Source organism: Podarcis raffonei, chromosome 12 (assembly GCF_027172205.1).
Source record: "Podarcis raffonei isolate rPodRaf1 chromosome 12, rPodRaf1.pri, whole genome shotgun sequence".
Classification (NCBI taxonomy): Eukaryota; Metazoa; Chordata; class Lepidosauria; order Squamata; family Lacertidae; genus Podarcis; species Podarcis raffonei.
The window spans coordinates 24,492,155-24,515,904 of NC_070613.1; the positions used below are offsets into that span (position 1 = coordinate 24,492,155).

At 43.1% G+C, this 23,750-nt stretch overlaps 1 protein-coding gene across 3 annotated transcripts in view; it reads left to right on the forward strand.

Annotated features, from left to right (window-relative positions):
* The window catches only part of ST8SIA6 (ST8 alpha-N-acetyl-neuraminide alpha-2,8-sialyltransferase 6), a 43,567-nt gene that overhangs the window by 12,830 nt on the left and 6,987 nt on the right, over window positions 1–23,750 (forward strand). For all 3 annotated transcript variants that reach the window (XM_053359465.1, XM_053359463.1, XM_053359462.1), the window contains exons 4-7: window positions 9,933–10,019; window positions 20,932–21,076; window positions 22,485–22,594; window positions 23,349–23,441. In XM_053359465.1, coding sequence (XP_053215440.1) covers window positions 9,933–10,019; window positions 20,932–21,076; window positions 22,485–22,594; window positions 23,349–23,441 — 435 coding nt within the window. The remainder of the gene's footprint in view (window positions 1–9,932; window positions 10,020–20,931; window positions 21,077–22,484; window positions 22,595–23,348; window positions 23,442–23,750) is intronic.

Below are 23,750 nucleotides of genomic sequence, written 5' to 3' on the forward strand. Positions count from 1 at the left end.
CACCATTAAAATCCCCCCACAATGCCCTCAATATAGTATCACCCTGCGGAATTGAGGGAAAGATCATTGGTAGCTAATTAACAGTTAGTTCTGCTATCAATATGTCAGTTGACCAAGTTTTGGGGGAGGGGTTGTTTAAGCACAAGGCAGAGTGGAATGATATTTGTTGAGGTAGCATGTGACATTATTGGCAGTGTGATTCTGAGGGAGCATTTCCTCTGTATGTTTAGTTGAATGTCTCCCTGCTACGTACAAGACCTCAACGAGAAAAGAAAAAACTTCTGTGTTCCTTTTTCAAATTCGATACTGTTTTTGTGTTCCTCAGCAATGTGTTGTCAGGATTTCTTTTCTCTCTGGACTACATTATTTAAATGACTTTGCCAGCCACCCCACCAGCACCTATCAATGGCACCCTGGCAATCTAGGAGCATAATACTGCTGGTCAGGTACAAGGGTTGATGCTTCACATCTTACCCCTCTTCCTTTCAGTGCTTAAAGAGGCTCTGAGACTGGAGCTGACACAGTTTCCATTAGTCCACCAGCCCAAGTTTAACTTAGAGCAAACCCACTGAAATTAATCAAGAACTCACTTTGGATTCAACCTCAAGTCCCTGTCTACTTCACGCCCCAGAGTTCCTGGATGTATGGCGTTCCTTGTTGTTGTCTTTTTAGCCCAACAAGCATATTACTTCTAATTTCTTCTAATAACTTCTGGTTCCACTGTAAAACAGATGAGCAACCTGTGGTCTAATTTCAAAAAGTATTTTGCAAGCAGCCTGTTGAGTGGGAAGGAAGGTGCACCAGATGAGAGTGGGAAGCAGGCGGTGGAAAGAGGGACTGGAAGAAAGCAGAGTGACAGAAAACAAAAGAGGAGGTCCTGCCTTGTTTCTGCTCTGGCCCCGCCTACCACTGGATTCAGCCCTGCCCACTGTCAGCACAAGGTCCCTGACAGATTTCCCCAAGTGAAAAAGCTTGTCCCACCATGATGTGTCTCACATGATGTGTCCACAAATGTTAATGCACAAGGACAAAGCAAACCTCTAGCAAACACCCTTAGTATCTTGTTCTTTTCTCTGTGTATTGATTTTTATGCTGCATGTTTCAACAAGCAACAATGACTATACCTATTTCAGCGAGGTATTTCATTTAGTGCTTCTCCTGAGAAGTCTCCCCCCATTCCCTTTTTTTCTCGTTAGACTTCAAGCATTCCAAAATCCTTCATCAGGACGAAAACCATCAAGACACTCTCTTCATTTAGGCTTCTTTTTAAAAGTGTTTTGAACAGCAGATAACGTTTAAAAGTTTGCCTCAGTTGAAAGAGATGCCTCTAGGTCAGCTCTCGCATTCAAATTGCTCTGACGAGTCACAGTGTGATGGAAGAGCACACAGCATATCAGAGCAGTAGCCCCTCACAAGGACATGTTCTGCAAATCTGGACCACCACTAGGGAGTGGGGAGCAAGGAGAGAAGTGCAAAGTCGTGATTCCGATGGCTCAGCTATGGTGACAGGCAAACTCTGCAGTAGTCAGCGGAGCAGCTTGCTGGTGCAATACCTGGCTGGTAGGATGGGGTGTGGGGGAATTCCTGCCTATATCCTTAAGACCAAGGATAGCCAACCCATGAGCACATTTGCAAACCATAGAAACTGTTGCGGACTGTGTTGCAGCTCTCTGCTTTCCAGCTGTAACCTCCCCTCCCCATAGCATAATTAGGCTTAAAAAAACATTTCCATTGGTTAAGGAAGGCTTCTTTCACACTAGGTGAGATGGGAGCCTGTGCATGTCAAGGGAGACCTATTATAGCACATGTGTGCTCACGGGCATTATGTTGGTGACCCATGCTTAAGGCATGTAGCTCAGTGACAGAGCATCTGCCTTGAATTCAGAGGTCCCAGGTTCAAACTCTGGCATCAATATATGTAGGAACTGTCTGTTATCTGCAGATTCCAAGGTCATTAAGGAGACACCTGCTTCCTAATGAGTTTGTAACATATGCTGGTTGGGAAGGAGATATCTCCATCCTCCACATTGTGGTGTGCAGCTGTGTGCTTTCTCCATCATCCCTCAGAGCTATTTCTTTAGTTCCTCCTTGAAGGCGTCTGTGGCTCCTTAAGGCAACTGAATTTGCAAGCAAGTCACTCAGCTTACTCAATCCCATTAGAGAGCCAGTGTGATGTAAAGGTAAGGAGAAGAAGAAGAAGAAGAAGAAGAAGAAGAGGAGGAGGAGTTTGGATTTGATAGCCCGCCTTTCACTCCCCTTCAGGAGTTTCAAAGTGGCTAACATTCTCCTTTCCCTTCCTCCCCCACAACAAACACTCTGTGAGGTGAGTGGGGCTGAGAGACTTCAAAGAATTGTGACTAGCCCAGGGTCACCCAGCAGCTGCATGTGGAGGAGCGGAGACGTGAACCCGGTTCCCCAGATTACGAGACTACTGCTCTTAACCACTACACCACACTGGCTCTGAGAGCCAGACTGGGGGATTGGGGTCCGAATCTCCACTCAGCTCACTGGGTGACCTTGGGTCAGTCACATTGGACCACTCACTGCCTCTCAGCCTAATCTACCTCATAGAGTTTTTCTGAGAATAAAATGAGGAGTGGAGACCGTTGTACACCACCTTGAGCTTCTTGGATGAAATGGCATGGATAAATGAATGACAACAACCAGAGAACAGCTGGCCAAGATGGGAAATGCTAAACTTTGGCCGCAGCTTTATTGTAGGGAGAGTTGGGGAAAGGCAATGCAAGGTCATGAATGCCTTGCTGAAAAGAGATGTGTGTATGCAGGAGTGCCCAACACTGACATGGTTAGACCTCTCCCTTTGTAGAAAGCAGCCGCGCACTGGCGAGACTAGGCCAATTGATGGAGGATATGACTTTCGACAGCTATTAGGCAAGACACATACTGTGTTTTGCCCCCATTATGTAGGCTACTGGGGGCTCAAAAATCAAAATGGAGATTGGCGTTCACCAGAGGTCACCTCACCATCCCTTTACCAGATCAATTGTTGGAATTATGTAAGACTGTAAGAAACTGCCATATACTGAATTAGACCACTAATCAGACAGCCCTGTCTAGACTTATTGGCGGGGAGTGTACTGCAAAGAGGTCTTTGCTAGCCCAGCTAATTGAGCTCTTTTCAGCTGGAAATTCCAGGGATTGAACATGGGAAATTATCCATGCAAAGCATAGGCTTTTTCGCTAAGCCTCATACACATCTCCTCATTATCTGAATTCATTGTGTGTCCTTCTAGTAGATCCTTGCCAACGTAAATGGAATTTCCATTGATTTAAATGTCTGATTAGCTGATCAGTTTTGATGACCTTTAAGTTATTTAGCTACATGGGTTCCTTCTATTTCCCTCCATTATCGCTATAAGATTGTCACCTGCTGTTCACACTTGTGCACCGTTTTCTGCAGGCTGCATCTGGAGACGTTGGTCCTCGATGTACCATTTACCCACATTTGAAGCAAAACACTCCACTTGAAACACCCAGTTTGTATTGGGTTGCATTTTGAATATGTTTGTAATCTCATGAGCACTGATGGGATAAATGATTGTCATCTTATAAGAAAGAAAGAAAGAACAGCCACCTTAAATAATTACAAAAATAACAAAGAAAAATGACTGCCCTGGCTGTTCAAAACATGAATTATTATTTTTTAAAAAAAATCAATGGAGACAGAATGAAGAAGTTTCAAAAAGTGCTGTAAACTGAAATGCTTATCTCCTTCTGCAAAAGCTGTCAATAAAGGCCCTGAAGTCTCCTTGAGAAACAAATAGGCACTTAGAGACCAAGCAGAGCTATTTCATGTTCAAAAATGAAAGGTAGGCGATTGAAGACTTTCCCCCCTTTTTGTTTAACTGGTATTGAATGGGCATTGTGCGGCACAGCATGCAGTTAATATCTGATTCTAACACAACCTCAATAAAACCTTGCGAAACTCTCAGTCCTGCCCAATTTGAGGGGCTTTGTGGATTGACAGTAAAACTTCTAAAGCAATACAATACTTAAAGGTGTCTTGTTTATTTCACATTAGGATCTGTTTTCTCCACCACCTGCCACTGGCTACAGATAAACAGCCAGTTTGGAAACCTCTGTTGACTCAAAAGTTGGGTGAAAAATTTGTTGGTTCACTAGCATGGGGGCAAGCAATGGAGGATGCCTTCACCCTGGTGTGGATCCCCTTCATTATATATACAGCACAAGAAGACTATGACTTATTCCCCCCCCCAACAGCATACGAATCAATATGGCTAACTTGACTCAGCACACACTCACCCCACACACATACAACCAAACTACACTGCAACCAACTGAATGCAACCAACCAAACTCTGGACCCTCCAATCTCTTGCAATGCCCTCAAAAATAAATAAATATTTAAATAAAGGACCTACCCACGTGATGCTGATACAAAAACCCTGCACAAACACTATGCAATAGAATGAAATATCATTATCCCCCCTCTCTCTCCTCTCTCTTTCCCCCCAACTGCACTATGTACAGTATATGACTACGGTGTCTCAAACTGAAAGCAAACAAACTGTGAAAAAGATTCTATGAATGGAAAATGGAAACACTATATATGTACTTTTTAGGGTTAGTTTTATTTTGTTTGTTTGTTGCACAAGAAAATCTTTAATTAAAAACTAATTATTAGAAGTTGGGTAGAAGTAAGTAAATTTTAAGTGAGTGCTGCTGCATCTGTTGTTGCAAGAAGCTTTGATCTCTTAATTCCTTTTATTCGACTTTTGTGTCACAGAAGTGATGATGACTCAACCAAGGACTATTGCTGAGGACGAGGACTCTGTGCAGACGCAGGAAAGCTGCCGATAATCACTTCTAAAGCTCAGGATAAATGGGACTTGGAGGGATTGGGATAGAAAGTGTTGAGAGCTTAAGGGAACAGAACAATGTCAAGGTTTATCACGCTTCCCTCTCCAGTTAGCATCTTCAGGGTGAGAGATTTGTTGCTCAAGGGCTCCAGTTGCCATTCTGAACTTAAGTTTCTTTCAAGAGTTGATGTTGCTATAAAATCATGTGTGAGGAGACGTTGGGGTGATCCAGCTGGAAGGTGACAGAAAGGGATGAAGTGGGAAGAAGGTACTGATTAATCAGCCTGGTGGAGGATACAGGTGGGTTCAAGAGATGCCTTTGGTGTGGGTCCCAGCCACTGAGAAAGAGAAGGGGAAACAGGAGCAGGTCAACTGACATATCGGAAGAGAAGTGGGATCAAAAAGGACAGCAGCAGAGAGAGTATGGATGAGTTGGAAGCTAGGAAGAAGGAAGAAGAATGAAGAAGAGAGACTGAGATGAGCTGGAATGGAGAAAGGAGTGGGAATGTGTGAGTGAGCATGGAGGAGGAAATGGAGGAGGAAACAGAGAGTCAGGGAGTAAACGGGGGGGGGGGGACAGGACCGGGGACCCAAGGAAAGTAACAAGGGATGAGAGACAAACTATGTTCTCCAACATTGAGCTAATGTCTGCTCTCTAGTCTATGCAGTTGTACAGTCATACCTCATGTTAAGTCCGCTTCATGTTACGTTCTTTCAGGTTACGTCCCGCGGCGACCCAGAAGTACCGGAAAGGGTTACTTACGGGTTTTGTCTCTCGCACATGCGCAGAAGCGCAAAATGACGTCACACGCATGCGCAGAAGTGGTGAATCGCAACCCATGCATGCACAGACGCGCTGCTGCAGGTTGCGCTCTTTTCATGTTGCAAACAGGCCTCCGGAACGGATCCCGTTCGCAACCAGAGGTACCACTGTACCTTGGTTCTCGAATGCCTTGGTACTCATATGTTTTGGCTCCCGAACACTGAAAACCCGGAAGTAAGTGTTCCAGTTTTCGAACGTTCTTTGGAAGCCGAACATCTGATGGTGCTTCCGCAGCTTCTGATTGAGTGTAGGAAGCTCCTGCAGCCAATCGGAAGCCACGCCTTGGTTTTCGAACAGTTCCGGGAGTCGAACGGACTCCTGGAAAGGATTAAGCTCAACAACCAAGGTACCGCTGTGTATCCCTGCACTTAACGTAATGGACAGTGTGCCCATGCCAGATACTTCTACAGGCTCAATGCTACATAGTTGGAAGGATTCTGAAGCTGTCCAACTTCCACACTAAACAAGAATCTTCAATAACTTTTTTAGATTAATCTCTGTTATCCATATCATGTTCTACTTGAGCATGAGATGGTATAATCCATCTTCTGAGTTTTATTCTTCAGGATCTATTCCCTCACAGTGAATAAATTTGCTTATTTATTAGAATTATTTATACCCTGCCTTACAGCCCCCCATGGAGTCCCTAGAGCAGTCCACAAACATATATGTATTATAATAGTCTCTCTCTCTCTCTCTCTCTCTCTCTCTCTCTCTCTCTCTCTCTCAGTAGGTCCTTCATGTGACCATTGAGCTGGAGTCTAAACAGAGTGCTTTGATGTGCTTCAGAGCTAGACATTGGTTCTGTGGCTTTTTAATATGTTGCCAGTCCAATAACATCTCTTCCAGAATCTGACAGTTGTTCTCATTTTGTGATCTCCAACTTGCTGGTGTCCTGAGGCAGAAGTCTGCTTTTAGAACCGTGCAGGAGTTTCCCCTCGACAGCATAATTGCCCCAAGTCACACACACTCACAGTGTCCTATCTGTTGTATCAGCTTTATAGTCTTTCCCCTTAATTTATCAAGATTTCCCCCTTAGGCCTCAATCTTCTAAGTGAAATTATTTTGTGGTATACGATGATATTCAGCATCAAAGAATGGAACTGTCAAGCGGTTTTCCCCACAGCCAACTAATTCTCTCTCTGTCTCTCCCTGGCTGAACTGCAGCCTGCAGCTAATATAACCATACTTTTTATGTAAGTGGTTGCTTAGTAAAATCAGCTAAGTTGGAATGACTTGGAGGGGGGGTTGTTCTAAGAAATCTTCTTCTTCTTCGGATGTGTCTATCAGCTACAATGTGTCAATGTCTATTACATTGAAATGTTTATTTTAAGAACAATTCTGTTCTGCTCATCCTGTTTGTTCTGGGTCTCTCTTTTGCTAAGTGTCCCTTTTACAAAAAGAAGAAAGAAAACTATTCAGCAGAGTTCCTCGCTTCTTGGCTTTAAGGCTGTATGACCTGCTATCTTTATATGTGCTGTAAGGGTGCCTGACCTTCAAGGCAGAGAGAGCAGCCACCTGTCCTGTCATCTCAAATGATCTCACCCTTTACATACCCAGCCGATCACTGTACTTCTGCAGATCCCATCTCATCAGGAAAACCCTTTCCATGTAATGTAGGAACTGGGCCTTGAATGTGACAGCACCTATCCTCCGGAACTCCCTCTCATGATATATCAGGCAGGTGCCATCTCCATGGTCTCTTCAGTCCCTAATGAAGACCATCCCTTCCAACGAGCCTTATCTCTAAACCACTGAGCCTCTTGGGCTTGCCAATCAGAAGGTTGGCGGTTCAAATCCCCACAATGGAGTGAGCTCCTGTTGCTCTGTCCCAGCTCCTGCCAACCTAGCAGTTTGAAAGCACGCCAGTGCAAGTAGATAAATAGGTACTGCTGCGGCAGGAAGGTAAACAGCATTTCCATGCACTCTGCTTTCCGTCACAGTGTTCCGTTGCACCAGAAGTGATTTAGTCCTGCTGGCCACATTACCTGGAAAGCTGTCTGTGGACAAACACCGGCTCCATTGGCCTGAAAAGTGAGATGAGCACCGCAACCCCATAGTCGCCTTTGACTGGACTTAAACTTCCAGGGGTCCTTTACCTTTTAACTATCAGTGAAGATTTTTTTAAAAAAAGAAAATATTATCTGTATTGGCCTATGAATGAATGAATGAATGAATGAATGAATGAATGAATATGGTTTATTATTTAGGTTTTTGTTGTTGCTTCAGGGTGTTTCACAGGAAGTGATTCGTGCATGAAATTGTCATCATCTCAATGATGGTTCTCTGGGGCTGATGTTCTGCTGTACGTGTTCCATTATTGGCTCCAGTTGGTAGGAATCACTTGCTTCATCCTGGGTGTGTAGCTGCTGTGGCAGAGGACAGTGGTCGTTTGGAGGGGTCGCCAAGGATGGGAACTTTAACATGATAATTGCCAGAGTGCTTGTGAGTGGGATCTGAGGAGTCTCACTCTGCTCTTGAAATCCCCCATGCTACTTATTGCTAGCCAGTAGAGTTGCTACAGCAGTGAGTGATTCCTGGTGGTCTCCTAGCGTTGAGTCCCCAGACAGTGTTTGTTGGGGCACAAGATTGCACACACCCTTACTTTGAAAAATGTACACAGGTCCAACTTAGACAACTTACAGTATATGTATTCAGGAGTCCAGCTTTTCTTGGTCCCTTCCCCCATTTCTTTTTAAATGGATCTTTCCCTTAATCCCAATCAAAGGAAGCTGCTGAAATCAGGGAGCTGGAATAAGGAAAGATGTGTGAACCTCCCCAGGTATACCAATGTTTTTCTCCTATTTTAGAGCTGGGAAACCAAGACCCTGCACTATTTTTGGAAGGGGTGCAATGAAAATAAGTTATTTTCATCAGAAAAATGTTGGAGGGTATGGAGTTATGCAACCTTCCCAAGCCAAGGAGATAAGTAGATTACAACCTTTAGAAGACATCTGAAGGCAGCCCTGTATAGGGAACTTGTTAAAAAAATTAATGATTAATTTTGTTTTTGTATATGTTGAAAGCCGCCCAGAGTGGATAGGGCAACCAAGTCGAATGGGCAGGGTATAAATAATAAGACGATGATGCTGATGGTGATGATGATTGAATAGGACATTCCTATTTTCATCGGAGAAATGTTGGAGGGTATGTACCCACTTGGAAGTAAACGTCACTGAACTCAATATGGCTGCACTTTCAAGGCACAAACAGAATTAGCACTGGCAGCAAACACACAGAATATTTGTTTTTCAAAGTCGTATGAAGTCTTGTTTGCAAGATGCTTTATCAAGGGGCGAAACATTTCAATGGCTTGCATCTTTGTGAGGCCTTTGCCACTGAGGCTCATTGCATCTGAATGTGATGTTCTGCTTAGAATGTGTCTCGGCAGACAAACATTCATTTTTGCAACAAAAATATTGAACAGCCTTGAACACAAAAGGGAAGCTGTTGAAAGAGCCCAAGAAATAAATAAATGAACATTCAAGGCAGCGCAGGGCAGAATGTTGCTTCACAAGGCTTGCCTGTCTCTCCAAACATCATAAATGTTTAAAAACCTGGTTCAACAAGAAGGAGATTATCTGTGGCACAAATGGGAAGAGATGTGTGTTTCAGAGAGGCTGTTTCACGTAGGGCTGCCAGGTTTTTTCTTCAGAAGCAATTCCATTATACTGTGGAGATCTGTGGAGCAATGTCCATGTTGCTCAGCTGGAAATTTCCAACTTGAAGAGCTCACATCACTTGCTGACCTTTTACCTGCCTGCTCGGCCTTAATTCAAAACCATTGCTCATCTTCTGCTGTGTATTTTGGAAAGTGGTTTGCCTGTCTGATTTCTACACATCTGGACACCTCTTCAGATACCATATATCCAAATTTTGCATTATTATTCCTGAGATCAAGGAGCAGGTTTTCATCTATGCTTAGATGGAATTGGATGCCACTTGGAATCAAGATGGCGAACTGCGCCATTCAAACAGTTTTTAACCAACATTTACATATTTGTTTCTGAGATCAAGAAGCAGCTTTTCATCTATGTTTCCCTAGGAAGAGGGACTGATTGTTAAACCTCTGTGGGAATTGTTGCTGCTAACAATTCTCAACACCCTTTACAAACTACAGTTCCCAGGATTCTTTGGGGGAAGACATGGCTATTAAAATGCTATAAGGATGCTAAAAACCCATGGTGCAGATGCGGTCTATGCCACACCATGTATTAAAGGGCAAAAAAAAGTATGCTTTTGATAACACATTATTTTAATCTTTTCAGATATTCTGAAGACTTTTATTTGCAGATAGTTGGGAAACTACAGAATTGTACGTGGAAGAAGAAGCCACAAGAGTATGCCAGATTCAGGTAAGTTTGTTTCCTTAATTCTACAAAACTGTCTGCAGGAGAGCTGTCTATGAAAATGTGATATACTGAGATAATCAAAATCTTGGGTTTTTTTTTACATCTGTTGTACAGAACATACAGTTGTCTGCTTCTTGCTGCTTTGGGAATAGAATGCTATATTAGGGCAATTTTCAGCAGTGCAAAAGCTGAAGGAATGAATAGAAATACTGCTTTGTCTACCTTGCTGCCCTGGGAGGGAGGGTAGGATATAAATTAAATACCTTCACTATATAAAGAAATGCATAGCAGAATTAACCCAAGCTATTTCAGTGGATTCAAAAGCAGTGTTCATTCTTTACGTATAGAGAATGGGTGACATGTGCCTTTCAACAATGACACAGATTCCGTAGATTTGTGGGCAACCGTAGGAAATTTATCTGTCTTCCACCCATGCCTTTGCACTTTAACCTTGTGGGCGAAGCTTTCCATTAAAGCAATTTGACATCGTTCCCGATACCAGAATCCAAGGAGATTAAGAAGAGAAGTCTTCCGACGTTTTGCAATTATTATTCTAGCAGCTGTTAACTAGCATAATTATCAAATCCTTAAAGAGTATGTTCTTTGCTGATGAGAAGATTACTGCTGTGGAAAACCTCAGAGGTCCTGTATAGAATTGCTGGGACACATCTGATACACACTAACAAAGATCTTAGTTCTCTGAGTGGTGGTCCTTATGTAGCCAAGGGGATGGGGAAAGAAGCACACCCCAGTACAGCGCAGAAGGAAAGTATCAGCAGAGCTAACTGTTTGCAGAAGAACAGAACCATCTTTATAGAGGAAGTAGGACTTTGGGGTTCAGAAAAGGGCGACCAGAATGATCAAGGAAATAATAATAATAATAATAATAATAATAATAATAATAATAATAATAATAATTATTATTATTATTCATTTATACTCCACCCATCTGGCTGGGTTGCCCAAGCCACTTCTGGGCAGCTTCCAAGACATAAAAACATCATAAAACATGAACAATCCATCCAAATCTAATAGTAAACAGTAAAATTAAACCTCAGCAAATAATAATTAAACAGTTCTGCTTCCATGGTCAGAGTCCTCAATGCTGCTTAATGTCAGTTGCTGGAAAGCACAGGAAGGGGTGTTCTTATTGTGTTTGGGTCTTGCTTGCTGGTTTCCCACAGACATCTGGTTGGCCACTGAGAGAACAGGATGCTGGACTAGATGGGCCGCCGGCCTGATCCAGCAGGGTCTTATGTTCTTAACACTTTGGGGTGGGTGAAACTCTGCAAAGCAGCTGAACGAGAACTGGGCATGCCAGAGGCGCCAGCTTACGAGGGTGATTAGGGAAGGCAATGCCCTGTGGTTAATGCTCTAAGCTGCACTGAAGTCTGAAGTTACTGGGACTATTACCTCTGAGTTTGATGGGCTTTGGGTCATGCCTCCGAACTCTTGATGCAGATGTGTGGCAATGAGCAATGGAAGCTAATTTTAAACAGTACCCAATAAACAGTTTGAAAAACTATTTCATTATAACTCGCATGCAGCAGCGGTGACATTATCTTTGTAGAAGGTTACCAATTAGCTGCTTTTCAAAAACAACCCACAGATTTACTTATTTTTAATGTGCTTTTAAATATAAACTCAAACTATAGGTTCTGCAACTGGAAGATAATTAAGAAAATGAGGCAGAATCTAAGGCTTTTGTTTTTGGTCTGATTTTCCTCAAATAGAATGAGGCAGGGTGACTTTTTGTTTCTGCATACATAACCAACTGAGTTGCCGGTGGTTCTGAGGGAGAAATGTTTCTTTAACAAGTGCCTGTTTTCATGTAACTCCCCCCGCCCCCGCCCGATATCTTCTCCTTTTTGCACTTTTCAGAAACAGGATATTAAAATTTCACAGAGATCTTGCTTTGACAACACATCAGAGGCTGGCAAGAGTTCTGATCTTTTAATACATCTGAGAAAACAGGCTTCTCCTCTTAGAACTGACTACATCCCCTGAATTTCTCAGTAATTGTGAAGACACACATGTTGTGGATTGATGTCTCTGTGCCCCCATTAGAGAAGTAGATCAACCAAGCATCTGGGGTGCCAACATTCTTGGGGAGTCTGTTTCCGCTATGGAAATGTCTTGAAAAGGAAACTGCTGCTTAGAGGAGCCTCATCGTGACCCTTGGGTTGCAGTCTTCTACATGCTTAGGAGTAAGTCCTATTGAAAGAATAGATCTCACTTTGAGTAGAAGAAGAAGAAGAAGAGTTTGGATTTGATATCCCACCTTTCACTCCCTTTAAGGAGTCTCAAAGTGGCTAACATTCTCCTTTCCCTTCCTCCCCCACAACAAACACTCTGTGAGGTGAGTGGGGCTGAGAGACTTCAAAGAAGTGTGACTAGCCCAAGGTCACCCAACAGCTGCATGTGGAGGAGCAGAGACGCGAACCCGGTTCCCCAGATTACGAGACTGCTGCTCTTAAGCACTACACCACACTGGTTCTCAGTAGATGCCCATAGGATTCTGCTCAGTTGCTCTCCTTACAGCTGTGGCATAACTGAGACTCTTCTCATTTTTTCTGGCTTCCCAGCACTGAGCCAGCAGAGATGATACTTGGAATGGCAATCCAGGCCATTTGCTGCCTCTGACTGTCTGTGCAAGGATGCTCCAACCAAGCGTAATTTCACACATGCAATATGATGCGCACAGCAGGTGCCTGGCTTTCATCTGGAAGTCAACTGTAGGTTTTTGGCTGATGCTTGCAGGCTTTTATGCAGATAGACCAGAGGTGGGGAGCATTCTCTTGTGGACAAACTTACAGAGGTGCCACATGCCAGCTCTGGGGGTGGTCAGAAGCAAAAGTGAGTGAGGCAAATGATTCCAACCTTCTCTACAGTAGGCTACGTTCCAGCCAAGCAGACTTCAGAGGTTTCCACACATGCACACAGGAGTGCCAACTTGAGTAAAATATTGGGGGGATTCAAGACAGCCATGCCCTATATAATCGATCTCAAGACATGGCACGCGCACACCATTTAAATGGCAATGCCCATCAATTTTGGGGGGGATTCTCAAATATTTTATTGAGGGAGGAAGGGACTTTGGCCCCTAGGAGCTGGCTCCTATGCACACATGTATCTCTCTCCATCCAGGCAAGCAAGCAAGCAAGAGGCATTCTCACAGTTAAAAGACACTTTTTGATCAAGCAAAAGCACTTGAGAATGCAGAGCTGGTAAAATATGGTTTATGTATAGGTGATGTGGCCCGAGGTCCCCCATGTTAGTGGAATCATTTGAATAATGCAGACAGAGTCCAGACAGAAAAGAAATTGATAAAACTTTACTGAGTAAAGAACAATGCATAACACAAGGAAATATAAACAGAGTGGTTTGGTCTTTCTTAGGTTCATAGTAAGAAAACATGCAAGGGGAGAAACTGTCTGAACTATACAGCCAATTAAGGCATCACTTACTTGAAGTGGTCTGATCTAGGTGGTACCAACTCACACACCAGTTGGCTGACTGTTGACAGAATTAACCCTTAGTTTACTAACTGAATGATCTCTCCTGTTGTACTTCCAACACTCTATCCATGGTATATAGACCATGTGCAGATGAGCCATCCCTAAGCCCGAGGCTGGCTTTGCAAACTGACTCAATGCAACAGGACGAATTGGTCCTTTAAGTGCTGTTGAAAAGGGGAGAAAGCAAGTGGCATAGCGTGGGTTGCTGGTGCCCGGGGGTGGGGCAAGTGTTGTGCCCACTGAGCAGCTGGGAGGAAGTAAAGAAATGACAGACATTGAAATAAAAATAAGCAAACTGCATGCCAGTCAGCTTTTCATATTCATATTCATATTACTCATTGTCTCATTGCTCAGCGTATGATAAGGACAGACCTTGGGCTTTGCATGTTGATCACCAATACTTGTTGCCAGGCACAGGTAAAGCCACCAGCAAGCAGCTCTGTCAGTGTTTTCTGTCAGTGTGTCATTACAGTAGGTAAGAGGTATCAATGCATGCAGATATTTGCATCAGTGTGGGATCTGCACTCCCATGCGTAGCAGAAAAACAACCATGAACACAATGGGCTGAGTTTATATTGGATCTAAACAGGCTAAGGAGGACAGCCATGACACATCTGTAGCAAGTTCATAAATACAGACCTGAAGATAAAACTTGGAAGTAGAAGAAATCAAAGCTATTCACATTTCCTTCTAAATATTAACAGGGTGTAAAGGGCTTACACTGCTATAATCACATGTTAGTGACTTGCTTTCTTGAAGCCTGTCACACATTCCCATCTATTATTGGCACTGTATCGAACATGCAAGAAGACCGATATTTAATTAATGAGCAGCTTGAAGTGGTGATCACGCAGAGAGGGCTTGACACATCCATCACCAGCAAATGTTCCCTGACACATAATTTAAAACCAAAAGTTGGAAACAGGGAAAAATGTCAATCACAGAGCACAGTCACAAATCAATTCTCTCCGGCTGCTCAGTGAACCACACGACATACTAATTAACCTACATTTTTGGTGTCTGTTTCTGCCCTAAATACAGGACCGTTATGATTCTAAGCTAAAGCAACTGTTGAAACAGGAAGGAAAGGTTGAGGGCAGAGCTTGATGCACATCAAACAAAAGCAGCAGGATGAAAGTACCGTATTTTTCGCTCCATAAGACACACTTTTTTTCTCCTTAAAAGTAAGGGGAAATGTCTGTGCGTCTTATGCAGCAAATGTGTGGTCCCTGGAGCCGAATTGCCCAGGGGCGAAAAGCAGATTGTGCTTTTTTTTTAAGAAAGAGGGAAGGGGGTGTTGAAAGCAAGCCGCTGAGCAGCTGATCGGCAAGTGATCAGGAGGGAGATAAGGAGGGAGGCTGCCTGGGAGGAGGGAGGAAAAAGCACATGGATCCTCAGGATTTTTGCATTGGATCACCCCAAATTCACCATCAGATCACATAGCATGTCCATGGCTACAGCCTGCACACAAAAAAAATCATGCATCCACTGTTTCGTGGGACCACAATGGCGCAAAAACATGGTTACAAAGCACGGATCCATATGGATTCTCAGGATTTTTGCACTGGGCTACCCCAAACTCACTGTCAAATCACATATCATGTCTGTGGCCACAGCATGAACCACAAAAATCATACATCCACTGTTTTGTTCAGAATATAATTTTTTTTTCTTTTCCTCCTCTAAAAACTAGGTGTGTCTTATGGTCAGGTGCGTCTTATGGAGCGAAAAATACGGTAGCTTCAGGTGTGGGTGATATTAAGCAGCGAATCAACCTGGGGAGGAGTGCTTATCCCTTTCCCTGCCAGCCACTTCTCCACTATAACCCAACTTAGCTGCTGCTTCCCACCACATCCAACAGTTCAAATGTCTGCAATATGGGGAGGGCAGGGAGTAGTCTTGGAGGAAGCAATTCCAGAAGCTGCACAGAGGACACGGGTTAAGTACTCTTTCCCCCAACACATCTCCACTCAAAACCAGCACCTCCCAAAACCACTCTTCCTTAGGTCAGACAGCTGTGTGACTTTTCTTTAGAAATGTAATGTATAGTTCTCTGTAGTCTCCCCATATTCTTATTTGATAATAATAATAATAATAATAATAATAATAATAATAATAATAATAGACACAATCTACATCCAATGGAAGGAGACCCATTTGCTTAAGCCCACATCAGTCCAGTCATGCACAAAATAGGGAAAGGGGGTCCAGGTTTTAGAGAAAGGAAATTTTGTGAGGGTCTACTGAGCACTTGCTCTACTTGCAACCAGATGTTTTTCTCCCAAGCTGAGCTGGAGTTGGGAAAGTGAGTCTGCCGGTGGACCCTTTTATCTTTTGCCCACCATGCTTATGCTCTACTACTGAGCTATGATTCTTTGGTAAAGGATGAGCCTTTTTGAACTTCAGGAGTCTATCACTCCTTTGTGCAAAATACAACCCTGGGAAGGGGCTTCTTAGCACTCTCCCCTTTAGCATTTTTTCTTCTAATTATCCCCCTTCAAGTTCCTTACCTCCCCATCCTCACCCCCATAATAGATAAAAGGTAAATATCAAGAACCCCTGGACAGTTCAGTCAAAGGCGACTCTGGAGTTGTGGCGCTCATCTCGCTTTCAGGCCGAGGGAGCTGGCATTTGTCCACAGACAGCTTTCCAGGTCATGTGGCCAGCTTGGCTAAACCGCTTCTGGCACAATGGAACACCATGACGGAAACCAGAGCGCATGGAAACACTGTTTACCTTCCCACCACAGTGGTACCTATTTATCTACTTGCACTGGTGTGCTTTCGAACTGCTAGGTTGGCAGAAGCTGAGAGCATCAGGTCCCTCATAATGGAATACATGGAGCACATTTATAATGGTGTCAGTATAATCGTGGATGTTTTAAATCCCCTAATGCCATTATACCATGTGCAGAATGCAAACTATCCAATTTGGTGGGAATATCCAATAGTGTGGGAGTTCTGGAACGTGGGGTGTTTGCAGACCATCAGTATTATCAAGTGAGATTCAATCACATACTGTTAAATTCAGGTTGTGTCGTTAAAGTCTTGCACAACAAACCTGCTTCCCTGAAAGATAAGATTTCGTGATAAGAAAAGGGATGGGAAAATGCACTGGAACATGTGAGATAATCCTTGCTTTGCCGCATCGCCATCTAACCTTCCTGCAAACCAATTCAAATGAATGCTTAATAAATAGTGAATGTCATTTAATCTCCCTGCAAAGAAATCAGGATGGATGCTCAGTAAACAGGCCATCTAGAAGTGACAATGACTGCTGGTTACTGCTTTATTTTTTTTTAAAGCATTAGATTATAGGTAACTCCCAAAGCCATGGTTCTCCATCATTTTGAATCTAATGAGCCTGAATTTCTGCCTAAAGACCTTCTTAGTCAATTGAATGCAGCAGCAGAGCTGTTCATAGCATATCATTGGAAGCAAGCTTCTAAACAGCAGTGGATTAATAAATGTTTGAGAGACCATTTGCCTGGGCAAACTTGCTGAGCAGGTGCAACAAGCAAGGAACCCCAATTATTTCTTAAAATATTGTATGGCTGTCACTTATATAGCTGCTGGTGAGCAAGCTTCCCCTAAAGCTGAATTATTCTAATTGTCCCACAAGCTTATACTGAGGGCTGTAATTAGTGAAATGATTTCCAGAGGGTGTTAGCCTCTTGCAGCAAAAAACAACAGAGAGTCTTCTTTTGACACTTTAAAGACTGACAAATTCATTAAGACGTAAGTTGCCATAAGCCACGAGCTTTATGCCATAATGAATTTGTTAGTCTTTAAGGTGCCACACGACGGGGTGAGCTCCTGTTGCTCGGTCCCTGCTCCTGCCAACCTAACAGTTCGAAAGCACGTCAAAGTGCAAGTAGATAAATAGGTACCACTCTGGCGGGAAGGTAAACGGTGTTTCCATGCACTGCTCTGGTTCGCCAGAAGCGACTTAGTCATGCTGGCCACATGACCCAGAAGCTGTACGCCGGCTCCCTCGGCCAGTAAAGCGAGATGAGCGCTGCAACCCCAGAGTCAGCCATGACTGGACCTAATGGTTAGGGGTCCCTTTACCTTTAAGGTGCCACAAGATCCTTTGTTGTCTTTGCTGAAATCAGCGGTTTTCCTTGAAATAAGTGGGATAAATATTGCATTGTTACGTGTGTTCTTCCTTTTCACTGCCTGTATTTTGAGCTTTATTTCAGAATACATTCTGTGCTGCAAACTGGGCACGTTTCAGTTGTGTGCGTCAGCACAGAAGCAGGGAGGCAGCGAAGGCTGGACCTTGAGCCACAACATAGGGGACCCAAAAGACTGCCCAGAAAGCAGCAGGTGATGATGGCTGTGGCAAACAGACCCACAACATCACTTTGGCTTGCATGGATGTGCCAGAGCCCCCTGGGACTGGTGCTGGTCTCCTCTTCTTCCCTTTCTTCTTCTTTCTTCCTTTGGCCAGGGCACAGCCTGACTCCCTCCCTCGGCAATCTTCGCGGAGCTCTGGCCCAATGGTGGCCAGTGGCTTGAATTTAATTAATTTTATAATGAATGATTTTAGAGTGTTGTTTGTGTTGTACTTTTGTACTGTTTTATTGTTGTTAGCCCTGAGCCCGGCTTCGGCTGGGGAGGGCGGGATATAAATAAAATTTATTATTATTATTATTATTATTATTATTATTATTATTATTATTATTTACTTGGGGGGCTGGCCAGCTAGGCACATCCATGGTTACAGATGATTTTGTTATTGTTACTTTAAAATTATGCCTACAGCAAAACAATGCTCATTCCCAGGTAAATGTGCTTAAGCATCAGGCTAATCGGAAGTCAACTGTAGTCATGATGGTGCTGTGATTTAAGCGAGTTTTTAAAAAATAAAATGCAAAACTGCATATTTATTTTTTAAAAAAAAAACATGGTTAGCTTGATCTTTCTTTCTCTCTCCAATGTATCAGGAATGTAGAAACAGTTGTAAAGTACAGAATGGTGGTGTTGGGAGAACAAAAGAAATATTTATTTGCTGCTTTAGAGATTTCAGAGAATCCCAATGGAAACAGAAGCAGAAATTGTCCATTTTGCCTTATTTGTCCTATATCCAGAATGAAAATCAATCCAACAAATATGCTCAGTATTCACTGTTGCTGTTTTCAGTCTGCAAATGATACGTAATTGTAGGTGTGTCCCGTTCCCCTATTTGCATTGCATTTCCTTTGTATTGAAATGAATTATCCTTTCAACTGAAATTAATGGTGTAGAATAATGTTGCCTCTGTCAGAAACTGAGCTGCAGCAGAATGGAAACAGCACTGCATGCACAGAACACAGGTTGGAACAGACATAGGCAAACTTGGCCCTCCAGATGTTTTGGGACTACAATTTGCCATGGAGCAAATTGCGATTTGTGCTGCAACATGCGAAGCTGATCCATAGGATCTGGCTGCAAGAAAGAGAGATAAGACGGATGAGCTCAGTCTCAGTCTACAAAAACAGCAGGAATAGCTCTAGGGTACACAGAAAGGTATTTGCTCATTAGATAATGCCATTTTTTTCTGTAAACATCAGAACTGGTCTGATGCAGCCTGCCTCACACAACCTGTGATTTTGCCAGCAGTGAAAACCTTTCAGTTTAATAAGGGTGCCATTGTCAGCCTGAGTATTTTAATGAAAATTTTGCCGTCGCTGGTTTTATGAGTTGTGTTTGTTTTAAACCTTAGTGTTTCTTCTGTTCTGTTCTTTCATTTTGCTTGACTTTGGACATTTTAATGATTAGAAAAGCCAACTTATTTGTTTCATAAAGCATTATAAACGATAATAAACTCATGCAAAGTCCAATGTCAAGGATGGTTAAGTTGCTGGGAATTTAACTGAAGGTACCTCTACTCATTGTATATGATCCCCCCAAAAGAGAATGTCTCTACTGCAGAACGTCATCAAGTTTTATTGTGTTTATTGATCTCTCAAGAAAGAAAAATGAATAATTTCAAACTACTCTTCTGTTATTCCCTCCGTGGCACAGTGTTGCGTTGCATTAATATCACACTGCCTGACTGTGTTTTATCACATTAGCTAAACCATAACATTAATTAGAAACAATTCTTTTCTTATTAGTTCTGAAATCTTCTTTTATGCTAGACTGTTTCCGATTATATTGAAGCATTCCCTTTTATGCTGGGGGCAATAAAGAAGAGGTGAGCACCATCACTGCTAATGAATGTTATCCATCACAAAGGCATTTCAGTTGATGCTCAGATCTTGAAAGCCCAAACGTGAACTGTGCTGCCCTAAACTTCTCTCTGGATTGCATGCGAAGACTCCAGAATACCTTTGGAAAGCAGGAATTCAGCTTAGAGCTGCATTGAAATGGTCAACTTAATGGGTTCAATTTCATATTTTTCTGCCATGACTTAACATTGGCAGCTCTGCACTATATTCTTCATGGTAGTGACTGGGCTGGTCAAAGCATGAATGAAATTTTTTAAAAATAAAATTGCTGGCACAACAGACAGCCAAGAGAGCTGGCGGAAGCAGCATGGATGCAAAGCACTTCCTACATATTCAAGCACTTTCTCGGGGAGTGGGGGACACAAATGTTCAGTTTAAAAATGAATCTTTTTTCTTTCTTTCCAGGGAAGTAGTTTTGTATTCAAAGCACTTCCTCAGTGCCTGGAATGCAAACTTTTTCTGCAGAGGGGGAAATGCTCTAGTGTTAGGAGCACCTTCATTTAACTGAGGGGTTTTCCACACTTCCGTCCAAGTAGTTTTGCCTTTCCCCTGGTGCTGCCTCCACCCTGCAAAACCTCCCCACTGTTTAGCACTAAATCAGAACAGCAATCAAAACCCTGATTGCTGTTTTCCAAAGCAACATGGCAAATGGAGGCGTACATGACCCCTCACAATCTGATGACCATCAGTTAAAGGGAGCCTCTTTGAAGTTGAGTTTTCAGTGTTGATCAGCTAAAATGGAAAAAAGTAAGGTCTCAGACTTAGAGCCTAAAAGGATACAACACAAAAGGAAAGTGGATTGGAAGGAAGGAGGAAATAAGGAAAGTCAGATGCAAGTTCTTTGTTCCAAGTTCTTCTGATGACTATCTGGCGTGGAAAAATTCAAAGAAAAAACTGTACCTCTTTGCTGTATGGATTGGGTGGTTCCTCACCCCTTTTCTTTCCTCCTTTACTGGAGTTTCCTGGGGCAGCTTCTGCCAGGTGACAGGTGATGGAGCGAGGAGCCTGGCTTCTCAGCAGAGCTGTTTGCGGTCTTGCATCCCTCCTCTTCCCTCCTCTATTACAATCAGATGCACTGGGTGCTGCCAAGGACCACGAGTAATAAAGCTGGTTTTGTTTTGTGTTTCTTTGCCTCCTCCACAACATTTATTATGCTGATCATTTATGTATTGTTGTTGTGCAGGTCAGAGCTTGCCTCGTGCTGCGATGCTGCTCACAACTTTATCGCTTCTCAAAATAATACCCCGCTGGGAAGCAACATGAGTTATGAAGTGGACAACAAGAAAACCATTCACATCACAGAGGATATATTCAGAATGCTGCCTGAGGTAATAAGAGTTCCTTGGATGGTTTCATGGCCATAAAAATGTAATCTAAAAGACACACACACCTTCAATCCTTTGGTATTCTGTGGGTGCCTCCAGAACCAGTATTTTGCAAGAAGGGCTCAAGCACATATCACGAAGTGTAGGTTTGTGTAATTAAAGTAGATTAAAGCAATCTGTTGCCTTAGTGCAACAAATCGTTTAAAAAACAACTTTTTGTGATTAGGAAAGTGATGGGGAAATCCATTGGAAAGGGTGGGATGAATGAATGATTCATTGGGAGATGCATTAGTACCCAACAAGCAACTCAGGATGAAAGCAGGAGGAATGCTCTGTGCCATATAAGCTCTCCACAAATAAATCAGAATAAACAATAAAGTCGGCATAGTTTAACCTCCATGCAAGCAAATCAAGATGAATACTCAATCAAGTGAGGCATCTACAGGAAACCTCTGTGGTGCTGTCCCTCAATACTTTTGCTCTATTAAATATTCCTCTTTTTTTCTTCATTTATCAGTAACCTAATAGCCAGAGTTCTGTGGGTGATGGGCCAACCAGAACCAAAATTCCCAAAGAAGCCCAGTCAAGAGCAACACAAAAAAGATGTAAAGTGAAACAACCACATCAAAGCAGAAATTAACACAGTTTAAGGCAAATGTCATAGGATACAGAGAGCCACGAAATGATCCCCACACAGTTGAAAGCCACCACCCTAACGCTCCAGTTAAGATAGAAATTAAAAAGTATAATCAGTGTGTTGTATTCAAAGTTAGTTCTGCTCAAAGTAGATTCACTGAGATTAATTAACATGACTAACTTGGGTCCATTAATTCCAATGGGTCTATTCTGAGTAGAACTTAAAAGACCTGGAGCTCTAAAACATTTTTTGATTGGTGCCTAAATAATGTTAACAAAGGCACCAAGGTGAGCCTCTCTGTGAAGGACATTCCACAGAAGAGGTCATCTCCTTTGGAGCCACCCTCTGCATCTCAGATTGCGGGGCCCCTTGAAGAAGAAGGGTCTCAGCTGATGTTCTCAGGGCCCAGGAAGAAACCATAGTTCAGTGGTAGAGCATTTGCTTTGCATGCAGAAGATCACAGGTTCAATCCATGGCATCCCCATGTTGGGTTGGGATAGACCCCTGCCTGGAACCCTGGAGAGCTACTGTCAATGTAGACAATAATGGGTTAGAAGGAATAGCAGCCAGATCCTATATAAAGAGATGTTCCTAGGCATATCTGGCTGATTCCAGCATCCCCAGGCTGTGAAGGCTCCATCATCATTTTCAGACCAATGATCAATAAATAACTTTTATAGCAGTTTATTAGAATTAGTGGTGGTGGACACAGGACCTATGAAGTCTTGGTTCTGCTATGCAAGAACAGAGTGCACCCGTTGTTTTTGTTTTCAGTCACAGCCCCTGGATTACCCATTCAAGAACTGTGCCGTGGTTGGAAATGGGGGGATCCTCAAGAACTCCAGCTGTGGAGCAGAAATTGATAAATCCGACTTTGTATTTAGGTAAGAAACTCTAAACTGTGATGCGTACCTTGCACAGGGACATAGGCACTCTGACACCGGCATCCTTATTTTTGCAGTTTTTCTTGCCCGTTTTCATAAGCCTCAGACATGTTATCAGAAGTGCATGATTTCTACTTAAGGACAAATTTCTGGCCACTTTGAAGAGCAGAAATGTGCTCTGAAATATGTAAGTAGCTTACACGAGCATATCTGTGGTCAGTTCCTAGGTGACATTTCTGTTCTCTTAGGGTCTGTGAGAGCTGAGGCTAATAGTGGTGAGAGACAGGAAATTCAACACTCGCTCCCTGTTTGCTGTGGTTCAGACAAAAATGTCCCGATGATGATGATGAAACCTGGCAGTGGCATCTGCATTTAGTGCCACATCTAGTTTAACTCTTAGGTTTGCTTTTGTTAAGAGAATGGCTACTATGCACAGAAAGAGGGGTCTCCTGTTGCCCTGCCACTGTTGTGTGTGTGTAAATATCTACATCAGGATCTGCTGTCCCTGTGGATCCTGCCACCTGAGGCAGTCTCCTTACCTTGCCTCATGGCTGGACTGGCCCTGTGTGTACAATATTTACAGCAGATGCATGTTGAAAGTCCCACTGCAGACAATAGCGCTTGCTTCCTAGTTACGTGTGCCTAGGACTGCAGCTGTAGGGAACAGACTCAAGTGACATGTTGAAGAGATGTCTGGATGCTATAACAATGGTATGTTTGAAGTGGCTCCTAAACGGCTCTTGTAAAACTTCAGGTGTAACCTTCCCCCAACAATGGGAAGCATCAGTCAAGATGTTGGCAACAAGACAAACCTTGTGACAGTCAACCCGAGCATCATAGCACAGAAGTGAGTATGACTGCAATGTTCTTTGTGTGACTCGTGTTTAATTGCTTGATTCTCCATTAGAGAAACGCATCGGCATGTCACCACTACAGCCACTGAATTGCAATTGCTTCGTTAGCGGTCCCAAGCTCCCTTTTAACTGGCAGCCTAATGCAGATTGAAAACCCTTAAGCTTTTCGTGCTTTTGGAAAGAGCTGAAGCTTTGGTGAAAGGAATAAAGCAGCCATTTGCGATTCTGCTCCCACAAATTCTCAGCTGTGCGGCAAGGACGGTTTTACAAAAATCATAGCCACCATCTAAATCAGGGGTGAC